The sequence below is a fragment of the Polypterus senegalus genome, chromosome 3, assembly GCF_016835505.1.
Source record: "Polypterus senegalus isolate Bchr_013 chromosome 3, ASM1683550v1, whole genome shotgun sequence".
Classification (NCBI taxonomy): Eukaryota; Metazoa; Chordata; class Cladistia; order Polypteriformes; family Polypteridae; genus Polypterus; species Polypterus senegalus.
This window is the reverse complement of record NC_053156.1, coordinates 197562584-197577516: the sequence shown is the minus strand read 5'-3', so window position 1 is coordinate 197577516 and position 14933 is coordinate 197562584. Positions and strand designations below refer to the sequence as shown.

Genomic DNA, 14933 nt, shown 5'->3' with positions numbered 1-14933 from the left:
TTATAGATGGCAATTTACTCCAGTGAAATTATCTAAAGCTTATTCAAACTGTTCCCCTTTATTCTGGAGACATTGTGGCAAAAATGGTAATCTTATACATTTATGGTGGTCTAGTCAATCAATTTATCATTATTGGCTGACAGTTCAGAAATTTCTCTCACACTATTTAAAACTGAATATTAAATTGATTCCTCTGTTTGCTTGGATTTGGGATAGACAGCTATCAACTAAATTGTTACACTTTTCTTTTACAAACTTTATTTGCAGCAAGACTGATTTTAGCTTGACACTGGAAATCATCTACAGTGATCTCTCGCTATATTGCGCTTCAACTTTCACGGCTTCACTCCATCACGGATTTTAAATGTAAGCATATCTAAACATATATCACAGATTTTTCATTGGTTCCGCGGACAATGGGTCTTTTAATTTATGGTACATGTGTCCTTAGTTGGTTTGCCCAGTTGATTTCATACAAGGGACGCCATTGACGGATGGCTGAGAAGCTACCCAATCAGAGCACGTATTATGTATTAAATAAAACTCCTCAATGATATAAAATATGCTTTCTGTGCGGTGCTTCGCACAATTCAAAGCTCTAACAGCCCATATTGATTTTTGATTGTTTGCTTTTCTCTGTCTCTCTCACACTCTCTGACATTTTCTGCTCCTGACGGAGGGGGTGTGAGCAGAGGGGCTGTTTGCACAGTGGCTGTTCGCTTAGAAGATACGGACGTGCCTGTAAAAAAAATGCTGAAAGACTACCTTCACATTGATCCCTTCATTGTGGCCGCTTTATTGCGGTGCTTCCCATACTTAAAAGCCCAACAGCCCTATTGATTTTTGCTTGTTTACTTTTCTCACTCTCTCTCTCTCTCTGACATTCTCTGCTCTTGACGCTCACACTCCTTTGAAGAGGAAGATATGTTTGCATTCTTTTAATTGTGAGAAAGAACTGTCATCTCTGTCTTTTAATGGATCGCAGTTTAAACTTTTGACTAAAGGGTGTTATTTCATGTCTAGAGGGCTCTAATAATGTTAAAAAACGTATTTAGAAGGTCGTAAACAGGTTTTCTATGCTCTAATTGCGAAAATTTTAGATTTATAAATAAAGAATCCTACTTCGTGGAAATTCATTTATCTGTCTGGAGCTGATTAACCGCGATAAACGAGGGTTTACTGTATAACTGTGCGGAGATTATTTATAAACAGTGTGGGAGAGTCTCTAAAGGCTTAAAATATATAAAAATAACCATACAAACACACAGTTTCTACTTTGCGGATTTTCACCTATTGCAGGGGGTTCTGGAACGCAACCCCCGTGATCGAGGGAGGATTACTGTATTTCCTTAAAAATATCTGACATCTTGGAATAAATAGACCTTTGTGCTTCTTTTGAAAATCAATTGCAATTAAAAATGATACCTTCCCTAAATATGAAAAGGCTTGGTTATATTGGTATAAAGGCCCAAATATTAAATAAAGATGTTGTTTTAATTAGGTACTGTAAACTAACTTTATGTTTGCACACATTTAACAAGTATTCAGTGAGTTTGAATAGTTGAGAATGCCCCCCCCCCCTTTTTTGTTGTTACTTCGCTACTGTAAATGTATATGTTAATAATAAAGAAGTGCTTTCTCTTTTATTACATGGAAATTACATAGAACAGTGAACCATGAATTAACTTTCCCTTTAATTAATGTTTTGGGTAACATCGATAATCATACAACATTGAGGTTATCTTGATTTATGCAATATATAATTTTACAGTTTTTTCCTCTGTACTTCAGATTACTTACCCTTTAATAAATATAAATAATAAATATGAAAAAATGCATTTGTATATAACTAAAATATAGCACTTATTTTAGATAAATTACATTTTAGGTACATTTTTAAATTTATGCATTTAATGTTTTATGAGCAAGGCTATTCATGTGCATGTTTGATCTCAGAAATTATCAAAAAGTAGTATGTGTAGATAAAATGCATTTTTATTGCTGGTGTTATCAGTGCCTTTCAACATGTATTTAATTTCTGATGTTAAATAAAGGCCACGACTCAGTCCTACTGTTGGGATTGCCTCAGCAAATGCCTGATCAGCCCTTTATTTCCCAGTATTCAGTACCAATAAAATCTGTTTTTTATTAAGCTTTTATTGAAATAATTCATGAATAAGTATGCTGTTGTATACTATGCCTGATCCTGTAGGGACTGTTTCAATAGAAATAGTAGTACATGTCATTTTATCTGTGTGTCATTCCGACTGTTTAAATGACTCTTACTGTGAGTAGTTTCATTTCAGTCATTGCATTTTCTGTACCATATCTTTTTTTTTTTTTTTTTTTTTATATATCTCTCTTGCAGACTCTCAGAAGAAGCAGCAAGATGATGACTCTGCTTCTGGCCCAGCCACCAGCACCAGTCCCTCAGATGTCTTCACAAATGACACTAATAGTAACAGCAGTAGTAGCATCTCTCCTTCATTTTCATTGCAGAACGTTAGCACCCAGCCTCACACATCTGAAACGAATGTAGCATCTTCAAGCCAAGAGGAATGTGAGTATTATTGACTTTCCCTATCTCCTTAGAAACATTCACCTTAAGAGCACTTTTTGTAATTAAGTCAAGTCAGTGACACAGTAGTGTATTTTTAGAGCAATTTGTCATTTTTTTTTATATTGGGCTGTTTATAATGTTAGCAAATCTAACCACCTTGGTCCCACAGGGTTTTCCCAGAAATTTGCATTTTGAATTGCTCTTCTCGCATGTTCTCTCAAGTGCACAAAAAAATGAGCCAGTAGCAGATTAAAAAAAAGGAATCAAATTTTGCAAAGTCAAGCAAAATCACACCTTTTATAAATACTGTATCGTTATTTGGAAGACATGCATTTCATGTGTGTTCCGTGTCTACAACGATCTATGTAAACACATCTTTAAAAAAGAAACATTTTTCATGTTTTAGTAATAATTGACAAAATGTAGACACAAAGTTTATAATGTGTAAAGTCTGAAGTCCAAATTATCAAAGAAACTCTTTCACAAGAGGTACAAATATAATAGAACAAGTGCGCTTTTATTCAAAAATATAACTGCAGTTTTGAGTTATTTGAATAAAAGCGTACTTGTTCTGTTATATTTGTACCTTTTGTGAAAGTGTTTCTTTGATATTTGGACTTCAGACTTTACACATTATAAACTTTGTGTCTTCATTTTGTCAATTATTACTAAAACATGAAAAATGTTTCTTTTTTAACAATGTGTTTACTTAGGTTGTTGTAGACACAGAATACACATGAAATGCATGTGTTCCACATAACGATATAGTATTTATAAAAGGTGCGATTTTGCTTGACTTCTCATTCTATACAACTCCAAGCAACTGACATGCAGGTAAACAGACTTGAGCTGAGAAAACTGTGCGCCATTGGGGGATGTGATGGCAGACTGTTTGCTGCTTATCAGTACATTTAAAGGACAAAAGACGCTGATGGAGAGGTGAGAAGTGATTTAAGGTGGGACGGATCTACAAGTTTTTTTTGTAGGCTCTGGTAATTCTAATGTTAAAAGTATGCAGCTGACCAGAATATCTTTCACACATACTTTTAACCTGATGTCCGAATACGTGAATGCATGGTTATAATGTAATTATGGTTTTTATCTTTGGTAAACCCATTAAGTAATGATTCCATAAATGATCAAGTATTTTCGTCTTTCTGTGAATTGTCGTTCCAGTCATTAGAATTTAAATCCAAATCATACCATACATTTTAAGAAGTTGAATAATGCAGTTTTTTGATGAACACTAGGATTATAAAACTTCAGTAATTGAAATAGCGCTGGGCGGTATAGCAGTTTCTACCAAAAAACGTTTTTTCTTTTTGTTATGATATGGACTTTTCGTATACCGCAACACTGGTTTATATAGCCTAAACAACGTTTGGAATGTGCCATAGCGGGAAACTGTTTAAGGGTGGACCTTTTTCACTTCTGCACCACTAAACACACATGCAACAGAGTACATGCGTTAGTGGAGGTATTGAGCAGTGAAAATGGACAGAGAACATTCTGAAACTGAAGCTGTAGAAGATGATAAAGTTGAACATGATGACACAGAAGAACTTTTGCCGAAAAAAGGAGCAGTGTCTGTTGTCTAAACCTTTATGTTCATATGTGTAAATACTGTTTCTATACTACTGGATAATACTGCAGGCCAAGTTGTACTTGTTTTATTTTTTTTCAGTACTGTGTAATGTACCTGAATACTGTGTAATAGTGTGACGACATGTTGACTTTATTCTCGATATTTCCACTTTAATCGCGACACTTAAGACGAGAATAAAGTCAACATGCTGACTTTATTCTCGTAATTTATCATTAAAGTAGAATAAAATGAATATTTAATTCACTAGATTTTCTCAAACTCTGTCATAAGTTATGTAGCACATTAAATTCTTTGTGTTAAGTGTTCCCCGCACCATGTTAATTGCTACATGCTTCTTAAACTGACTTCCTCTTGCACTGAGGAGGCGTAGGCAGCGGTCACCACACAGAATACATTAATTTCATCATATTCCTGCTCCCTGAACATTTAGAATGCTAAGATAAATACTTTATATAATTTTCATGATGAAATGCATTAAAGCATGTATTAATCATGTGGGGGCACAGGGGCGTGAAGGTTCTACTGCTGCCTTGCAGCAAGGGGGTCCCAGGTGTTCCCTGCCTTGAATTTGCATGTTTTTCTGGTGGGTTTATTCGGCGTGCTTCTGTTTCCTTTCAAAGTAATGTAGGATGTTGAGTTTTATTATGCTATATTGACCCTTCTAGTGTATGTGTTGCTCGTATTCACCCTGTGATGTGCTGGTGCATTGTTCAGGATTTGCTTCTGCCTCGCACACAATGCTTGCTGGGATGGGCACAATCCTGAATGGTTGGCATATTTAAACATGTATAACGAAGATTGTTTTAATGCTCTGAACACTCGGTGGTCTAAGTTTATAGCTAGTTTTAATTTCACAAAGATGTTTATCGTATGGTGATTGGTTATGTAGGAGAAAAAAAAGGAAGGCTTGGAACTGGGGGTTTGGTACATCAGATAAAGACAGCATGAATGCAATAAAGAAAGCCCGCTCAGAAGAACATCCATTGATTTCCGTGTTTGTGTCTCCGACCACCAGATCATGAACCCAACATTTACACAGTATTTAAGTTAAACCTGTACGACACCCATTTATTCATCCAGTTTTTTGAAGCCTCATCACACTAGCCATAAAGTTCTCTACACTAAATGTACACCTGGGGACCCCTCACTGCGAGGGAGCAGGACTACCACCTCACTACCGTGCATGTTTAATACCTGCTTTTAATGTATTTCATCATGAAAATGATATCAAGTATTTATCTTAGCATTCTAAATTTGCAGAGAGCAGGAATATCATGAAGTGAATGTATTCTTTGTGGCGATCTCTGCCTGTGCCTCCTCTTAGTATGAAGGAAGTCAGTTTAAGAAGCGCATGCCAATTAAAAACTGGTTCAGGGAACACTTAGCACAAAGCATTTAATGTGCTATATTAACTTATGATGGGGTTTGAGAAAATCTACTAAATTAACCATTGATTTTAGGATGAAGTTTAGTTTACGACATTCTACTTTAATGACAAAATAAACTATGAGAATAAAGTGGAAATGTCGACTTTAATCTCGATATAAATGGTGAGAATAAAGTGGATGTCCACTTTAATCTCGACATAAATGTCAAGATTAAAGTCAACATGTCAACTTTATTCTTGACATATAGTTTTTGAGTTTTATTATGTATATAGCTTAGCTTGAAGCAAGGTCCATATTAATGCAATTTGCCTTAATGATGGTTCAGTTGGTAAAGGTGTCACACCAAGTTGCACTTATTTTATTTGTTTTTGTTGAATACTGTGTAATGCACCTGGGCTTGAAGTCTTGAAGTAATAGTATTATTACTGGAAGTTGCACTATTATTTATTTTATTTCTATTTTTTAAATATTAAATATTATGCAGTTTAATGATGGTAAAGTTGTTTAAAAAGTCACTTTAACATGTCAGTAAACAGAAATTGTTAACATTAACAAAAAGTGTAGTTGGTTTACAAAAAATATTAATTATTTGTTCCTTGTCTAAGACATGTTCAGTGCAATACAACTTTTGACAAGAACCTCTGAATATTTTACTAAGTCTAAATGCCTCTTTGGATGGTTGAAAATATGTTGTCAAAATTTTAGCTTAAGCTGTTTGCAAAATTTGTTCAATAAAAAGTTTCTATGTTTTAACTGCAACTGTCATGCAATGTGATTCCTTCTCTTCATTAGTGCCACCCCCTTGAAATCTATCACTTTATGGGGCCATAATACTTATTATGTATTAATACTTCTGTGTGCATTAAAATGTTTTTTTTGTACAATGCTCATGACAGTAGAATAGGTTATTCTTAGCCAATCTTCTGCAGTAATTGCAGTGGAAAATGTTGTTAACATCCACTCATGCATGGGAAAAGAATACCATCGAATATCTTGAAACCGGTATAATTTTGAAAAATACTGTGATACAGAATTTTGATCATACCGTCCAGCACTAATCTGAAATTAAGTTCATTCAGAAGTTTTCTGGTTTGCCCAGAAAAACAGGAGTTCATATTAAGATGGTTTTAACAAGGACTTCACTGTTGTTGAGATTACAGATAAAATGGTAATCTGGCTACAGCTATTGCAAGACACAATACATTTTCCTTCATAATGGACAGAGAATTGGTTACCCTGATAGAAATAATTTCTTTACTTCTAATTATGCATTCTTAATTTTATGAAAAGATTTTAAGACTGTCAACCAGATATAGGTTTTGCTCATCCTTGTTAATGTGTCTAGTGACATGACTAAACAATATGGCAATTTTTTGTGGATATGTACTACACATTGGGAGTGATCCAGATAAAGCAATTTTAGTTTGATATTTAACATTTTTGTACTGAACAGGCCATAATTTATCAGGTTAACTCATATAAACCTTTAATAAAGCTTGCTAATAATTCAGTTTGGCTTGAAGGTTATGGGTGTTAAGTGTGAGGTACATATTCAAGTTGTAGTAGTAATGTGAATACTAAAATTTACACAATCCAAAGATGGTAACTTTTTTTTTTCCTTTAAGTGGTCCCCTGGAACATATCCAACCTTAACCCGGTATGCGCACACTTAGTTTAGTATTGAAGTTTCTTTGTATATACCTGTTAAAGAAATAAAGAAGGAATAAAAATCTATTATACAAACAATTTGTCCCACGCACCTATCCTGATGGACCACCTCAGATTGGGACCCAAGTGCTTCCATGCAGCGGGTAACACCTAAACATCACACCAGTGCTGATCCCCAACAGGCCTGACCCCATGGGCTCTCCAATGGTTTTGACTCTTCTGGGAATGGGGCTCCCGAGAGCTTTCCTCAATCCCCTTCATAATGTGAGCAGCCTTCCAATGGGTGGCTGCGCCAGAGATACTCCCGCGGAGAGCAGAAAGAAGTCATTTTTGTCATCTCAGAGCTGTATGAAGTTTTTTTTTTTTTTTTTTACGTTGGATGGAGTGACAATCCTGCCACCAACCCCCATGATTTCCCTGCAAGTTGGAGGATGGGCAAACACGAATATTGGCAGAGTTTCTCTGCAGTCTTTGTTGATTTTCGTAAAGTGTTTGACACAGTTGATCGTTCTTCCCTGTGGGATATCCTGAGACTTTGCGGGATCCCCTCACGGCTGCTCAAGTACTCAACGATACACAATCAACACTACGACACAGTCCAAAACACAGTTCGGTACAACAGGTGCGAATGATGGTGAGAATGAATTGTGATGCCAAATGAACAGTTTCCAGAATGTTGTGAAAGTTTTGAGCTACCATGCTCCAGTTGTGTGACAATCTGTAGATGCTGGAAGTGCTCCCCGGATTAAGGTGCTTACCAACCCAGACGATATCGCATGAATAAGATGGCACAGGACAAGCACATAAATCCAGAATGAAATTGTAATCCAATGGTGGTTTTATTCCAAAGGTAGGGGGAGAAGCATAGAAATGAATAAACACAGATGATTAAAATCCCCTCTGCATCTTTTTGGCTCCTTTTTTAATGACAGTGTCTAATTAGCTTCCTCCCCAGCAACCGCATTCACTCTGAAGCTGACCAATGTTGTAATACTACCGGGGGAGTTGTGGGAAACTTGAGCATCACTTTTGCAAAGTTTTGACAGCCTTTATTTGAAATGAATATCTGTCTTTCCATGCTTGAACTAGTACCTTAGTGATCCCACTGCACAGTTGTGTTCCTGTTACAGATCTGTCTGTTACTATTACATTTTAAATCTTAAAGATGATTAGCAGCATAAGTGCCAGGTTTGGCAATAAAGAAATTGTTGCAGTTTAGATTAAAGCAGGTTTTGGGGACCTACTGCACGCTATATTCTGACATCTCTTTGAGCTCCATTGAGTTAAATGAGAACTGATTCTGTTGAGTTAAAAATATGCACCTGGCTGATGAACTGAAAATGTACTACAGAATGTATTAATGTCAGCCCTAAGTATTAATGGAACACAGTTCTCTTGTGTTAAGGACATATTTCCATACTTCGAAAGAAGTATAAGGAGTATGACAGACCTCAACTATTCTTGCACAATCACATTTCTTCAATTTCCATTCTGACAAACAATACAAAACTATTATCACCCTTAACATTAGATCTTGGGACAGTTATTATCCTCCAGTCATGAAGTTACTCAACAGTCTCTAATCTATACTAATAAAAGGCAAAGCACTCACTCACTCACTCACTGACTCATCACTAATTCTCCCTCTCTAATACTCAACTTCCCGTGTAGGTAGAAGGCTTAAATTTGGCAGGCTTATTCCTTACAGCTTCCTTACAAAAGTTGGAGAGGTTTCATTTTGAAATTCTACGCGTAAGGGTCATAACTGGAAGCTATTTTTCCCATATAATGTAATGGAGTCTTGAGTTGGAGATGGCCGTGGGGGGCAGAGTTTCGTGTGACATCATCACGCCTCCTACGTAAGTACGTAGAGAACAAGGAAGAACTCCAAACAGCGATGAGCACAAAACGCCATTTCACAATTGAGAAGGCAGAAAAACATTATGAAGCAAATGATGCATACAAGCATATTCATAAGTACAGCTACTGCGGAAACAAAGCACGGCGTGAACCGTAAGTTTATATTAAATTAAGTTCATAGACAGGCTGCCACTAGCGTTTGTAATTTAGTGCCTGCCCATATAAGGCCGTCCATCAGCGGCAATCCAATACAAACACTGCCGGTAAATATTCACGGGTGAAGGACTGTGCTTATGCAGAGGAAGATGAGATGGTCAGGGTGGTGTTTGGCACAAACTCATTGAAACTGCGAGAGAAATTTTTAAGTGCCGGGTCTTAGCTGACATTACACGAGATGGCACCAGCACAGCTGGGAACCTTCGATGCAAGAACACCAAGCGGCTCACGTGAACTGATGCAGTGCACAGACAAAAAGCAACAGTTCCAAAGAGTGCTGAACAAAAACCGAATTACACAATTGAAAAGGCAGCAAAAAATATGAAGCGTCTTATACATACAATCATATTCATAAGTGCAGCTACTGCGAAACAAAGCACACGGTGGAAAAAGTGAATGTCCTGCTAAAGGAAGACAGTGTAAAAAAACCGTGCATGCAGTTTGTCACATCTCAGATAAAAAGGAAGACGAGCTGTTTATTGATGCAGTAAGGAACTAATCGATGAATGAAACCTCTTATCTTTACAACGATTGACAAACACGGAATGTAACTTGAACACATCACATACAAATACGAGCCTGATTGAAAGAAATAATGATAATCAAATCCTTGATGACAGCAACATTCAATAACACTCACAAAACAATTACTGTATATTGACAATCATGTTACGCTATTTTTAAAATGTTCCCTTTTCTTTTCATAACTTCTACTTCTCCACTGCGATACAGGGTATATATATAAATGTATATATATACCCGATCTACAATACATACTTTAGCATAGACAAGCCACACGCTGTGGCAATTGTAGAGTCTTCGCCTCTAACACCGACATTCGAGGTTCGATTCCCAAGAGGGGATGTACTGACTATGTACGCTCGCGCTACCCGATTCATTTTACCTTCGCATCTCCTTGGTTTGGGACGTATGAAAAATATTAGGTTAACGCAGAATCATGTTACGTTATTTTTAAAATTTTCCCTTTCTTAGCACAAGCCCAGCTGAGAAGCTTCGATGCATGTACTCCATAACGCGTTAAAAAAATAACGCATTTAATCACACTTTCAATTCCAAGCAAACGGGAACTTTTGTCAATGCATGATTTCCTGGTACATCCATTACACTGATGCACACATCACAGCTACAAAAATGTTAGAGTCGGAATAAAGCGCGTTCCTACGACTGATCATTTCGACTACCCGAAAGCCTTGATAAAAGCATGGTTTTGTGCACACTGAAAAGCAAGCAAAATTAGATGCATTACAGAAAGCGGACTTTGTGGCTCTTACTGGGGATCATTGGACTTCCGTGACCGTTAGTAATTCTAATTACATCTAATTACAAAATGTTCAATGATCACACTGTTTTAGCCTAATGTACAAAATAATTTTGGCTAATGTTACTCAGAGTTTAAAGAGTAAGCTGGTCAAATTACCTTTTATGTTTCTGACTTATTTTTTTAAGAAGAAAAACTGCACTTTATGTTGAAATTTTGGTTATTATTATTTAAAGACAATACTATTCTGAAAATGTACTTAAAGTACTTAAACTACCACTTTATTTTTAAGTCTGCCCAATTTTAACCAGGGATGATATTTTTGTTTCTGTTTTGAATTCAAATGCAGTTTAAAGCTTTTTTTCAGAAATTAAAACAGCTTCAGTTTACAATATTCATGTCCATGTCTATTATTTGATTCTGTCGCCCACTAAAACCCTTTTAAATTAAAAAAAAAAACATTTGCGATTTGGGGCAAATTTACGTGTGCGATTACATACGATTAATCAAGATTAATTCTTACACAGCCTCTAATTAATTGGATTAATTTTTTAATCGAGTCCCACCTAATATATATATATATATGTAGATATATATGTAGATTTGTATATATGTGTATATACAGTATATATGTAGATATGTATATGTGTATATACAGTATGTATATATGTGTGTGTGTATATGTATATATATAACTGTGTATATATATGTGTATAGATGTGTGTGTGTGTGTGTGTGTGTGTGTGTGTGTGTGTGTGTGTATATATATATGTTTATATATGTATATGTGTCTGTGTGTGTATATGTATATCTATACTAATAAAAGGCAAAGCCCTCACTCACTCACTCACTCACTCATCACTAATTCTCCAACTTCCCGTGTAGGTAGAAGGCTGAAATTTGGCAGGCTCATTCCTTACAGCTTACTTACAAAAGTTGGGCAGGTTTCATTTCGAAATTCTATGCCTAATGGTCATAACTGGAAGGTATTTTCTCCATTAACTGTAATGGAGTTGAGCTGCAATGACGGGGGCGGAGTTTCGTGTGACATCATCACGCCTCCCACGTAATCACGTGAACTGACTGTCAACGCAGTGCGTAGAAAACCAGGAAGACCTCCAAAAGCGCTTAAGAAAACATGCATTATATAATTGAGAAGGCAGCGAAACAATAAGAAGCGGAAAGTGACATATACTACCATATTCATGAGTGCTGCTACCTCGGAAAGAAAGCAAGGTGTAAACCTAAACTTTAAATTAAGTTCATAGACAGGCTACGCTGGCTTTTCACATGCCCACAGGTAATGTGGGATACAAGTTTAATGAGAGGACGTAGGATATAAACGAGAGTTTTGATCACTTTGTAACTAAGTTAAAATTGTAGGTGAAGGGGTGTGCTTATGCAAATTCCGAGAGACTGTGTTTGTGGGGATTGACAGTTAAGGCGGGTGGGGGAGTCACATCATCATTTCCCCGCCCATTCATCTCATTTCACTCTGAGCTGAGCTGAGCTCTGCGGCTAACGCCGTCTTCCGAAGCAACTTCGTCAGACTGCCACCAAATACTCACAGAAAAATCCACAAGTTAATACACACGCTGTCTCTAGAGTTTCTCCACACTGAATCCTCCAGGCACTACTTACAAAAGGTTACATTGACAATCGTGTTACGTTATTTTTAAAATCTTTCCTTTTCTTAGCACAAGCACAGCTGAGAAGCTTCATGCATGTGCTCCATAACGCATTAAAAATAATGCATTTAATCACACTTTGCATTACAAGCAAAGGGGAGCTTTTGTCAATGCATGATTTCCTGGTACACCGATTACATTGATCAGCGCATCCCGATTCATTTTACCCTCGCACCACCTTAGTTTGAGAAGAAGTATGAAAAAATATGAGGTTAACACAGAAAACAGATCACCAATTCAAGCTTTATGAATAATCGATTCGCCATCAATAATTGTTTTGGTAAAGCCATCCTCCTTCCATTTTATAATTTTTCCGCCATTAGCCATGATTAAATGAACGGTAAATAAAGTAAGAGCAAAGCGAGCGTGACTTATTTAGGCAGGCATATATATGACAGCAACACTCATGACAATGTCAATCATGTTACATTATTATTAAAATGTTTCCTTTTCTTTTTCATTACTTCTTTAACACACTACTTCTCCGCTGTGAGGCGCTGGTATTTTGCTATATATATAATATATGAATTACCTCCAAAGAGCGCTGAGACTTTTGATATCATGAACGTGTGTACAAAAGGGGTCTCCTGCCCAGCAAAAGTCGAGCAGCCAGCGCGCGCGTGCATAGCTGTGCCGGCCTTTGAGACGCTGACTGCGCTTCTGCTTTAAGTCAAAGTGAGCACTTTTAATTTTTTTCATCCTCCCCCTGCGCTATAGCCCAGACAAGTGCAAACACAGGACCCCTTTTCTACACCACGGCAAAATAATATTAACGCGATTCACACTTTCTTTTGCACGTATATCATTATGAGGTCCTAAACTCGGATTATGAAGACACACACACAAGTGGAGGACTGACAGTGCCATCACAGCCGATTAGTGGCGGGACGTCTCACCAGTCTACACAAGACCCACCGCGACTGTCCCCAAAAGGCGATCATAACGCCAGCTTAACACATCTCTATACTATATAAAAGAAAAGGCAACTTTCCTTTCTTTACACCTTTTTTCCTTTTATGCCAAACCAAAGCCTTTCTCTCTTAACACTGCAGAGGACACAAAACTAATTTTCTTTAAATGCCGGTAAGGCACATTACCAGAGGCACAAATTTGAACGTTCACATAGAAAATGTAATTTCTATACCACAGCCGTCGTGTAGCGCCTTTCAAAAGGGATCTACTACAGAGAGATGATCCATATACATTTTAGCTGCTGTTAGTTACTTACCTGTTGTGTTACACAGTCTTTAAAATGTAGTTTACCCAAACCACTCCAGTAGTGCTCAATGTACCTGTACTTCTTGAAACGTTAATGTTTTACTGTTTAATAACTTATAGACTATATTTTATTATTTTTCCCTTGCACTCAGTGACCAAAGCTATACACACACATATAGACACATACAAACATACACACAAGTATGTATATACACATACATACATACATACATACACACACAAATTATATATATGTATGTGTGTGTATATATGATGTAGATAGGTATGTATATATATATGTGTATATGTAGATATGTATATAGATATGTAGATATGAAGATATGTATGTGTATATATACATATATATGTGTATGTGTGTGTGTGTGTGTGTGTGTGTGTGTGTGTGTGTGTATATGACAGCAGCAATCCAAGCTGTGAGAAAACAGTAAAAAGGAGGCGTGTCAGACGTTGTGGTACATTTTCTGATGCAGCTAGACGAAAATAACTTTGTGACGCTGCCACCAAATACACAAAACAATTACTTTGACAATCATGTTACGTTATTTTTAAAATTTTTACTTTTCTTTTTCGTACCCTCTTTAACACACTATTTCTCCGCTGCGAAGCGCAGGTATTCTGCTAGTATATATATATATGCCAGCAACACTCATGACAATGACAAAACAATTACATTGTCAATCATGTTACGTTATTATTAAAATGTTTCCTTTTCTTTTTACTTCTCCGCTGCCAATCGCAGGTATTTTGCTATATATATATATATATATTTATTTAAATAGATAGATATGACAACAACACTCCTATCAATGACAAAACAATTACATTAACAATCATCTTACGTTATTTTTAAAATGTTTGCTTTTCTTTTTCATAACTTCTTTAACACACTACTTCTCCGCTGCGAAGCGCGGGTATTCTGCTAGTATATACTAATAAAAGGCAAAGCCCTCACTCACTCACACTCTCTCTGTGTAGGTAGAAGGCTGAAATTTGGCAGGCTTATTCCTTACAGCTTACTTACAAAAGTTAAGCAGGTTTCATTTCGAAATTCTACACATAACGGTCGACAATGGCCGCCATGTTGAACTTTCTTATTTATGGCCCCATCTTCACGATATTTGGTAAGCGGCTTCCCTGCGCTAACCGAAACCGATGTATGTACTTATTTCTGTGGTATGACGCCACTGTCGGCCACCATATTGAACTTTCCAACGTCACTAATTCTCCAACTTCCCGTGTAGGTAGAAGGCTGAAATTTGGCAGGCTCATTCCTTACAGCTTACTTACTAAAGTTAAGCAGGTTTCATTTCTAAATTCTACGGATAATGGTTGACAATGTCCGCCATGTTGACCTTTCTTATTTATGGCCCCATCTTCATGAAATTTGGTTGGTGTGTGGCATGTGAGTTGATGGCTGCCGCTGAATTGT

The 14933-nt window shown here is 36.7% G+C and overlaps 1 protein-coding gene across 1 annotated transcript in view; it reads left to right on the top strand.

The window, feature by feature from the left end:
• Positions 1-14933, top strand: part of zfand3 (zinc finger, AN1-type domain 3) — a 232187-nt gene that overhangs the window by 152517 nt on the left and 64737 nt on the right. The window contains exon 3 of the mRNA XM_039748355.1: positions 2369-2560. Coding sequence (XP_039604289.1) covers positions 2369-2560 — 192 coding nt within the window. The remainder of the gene's footprint in view (positions 1-2368; positions 2561-14933) is intronic.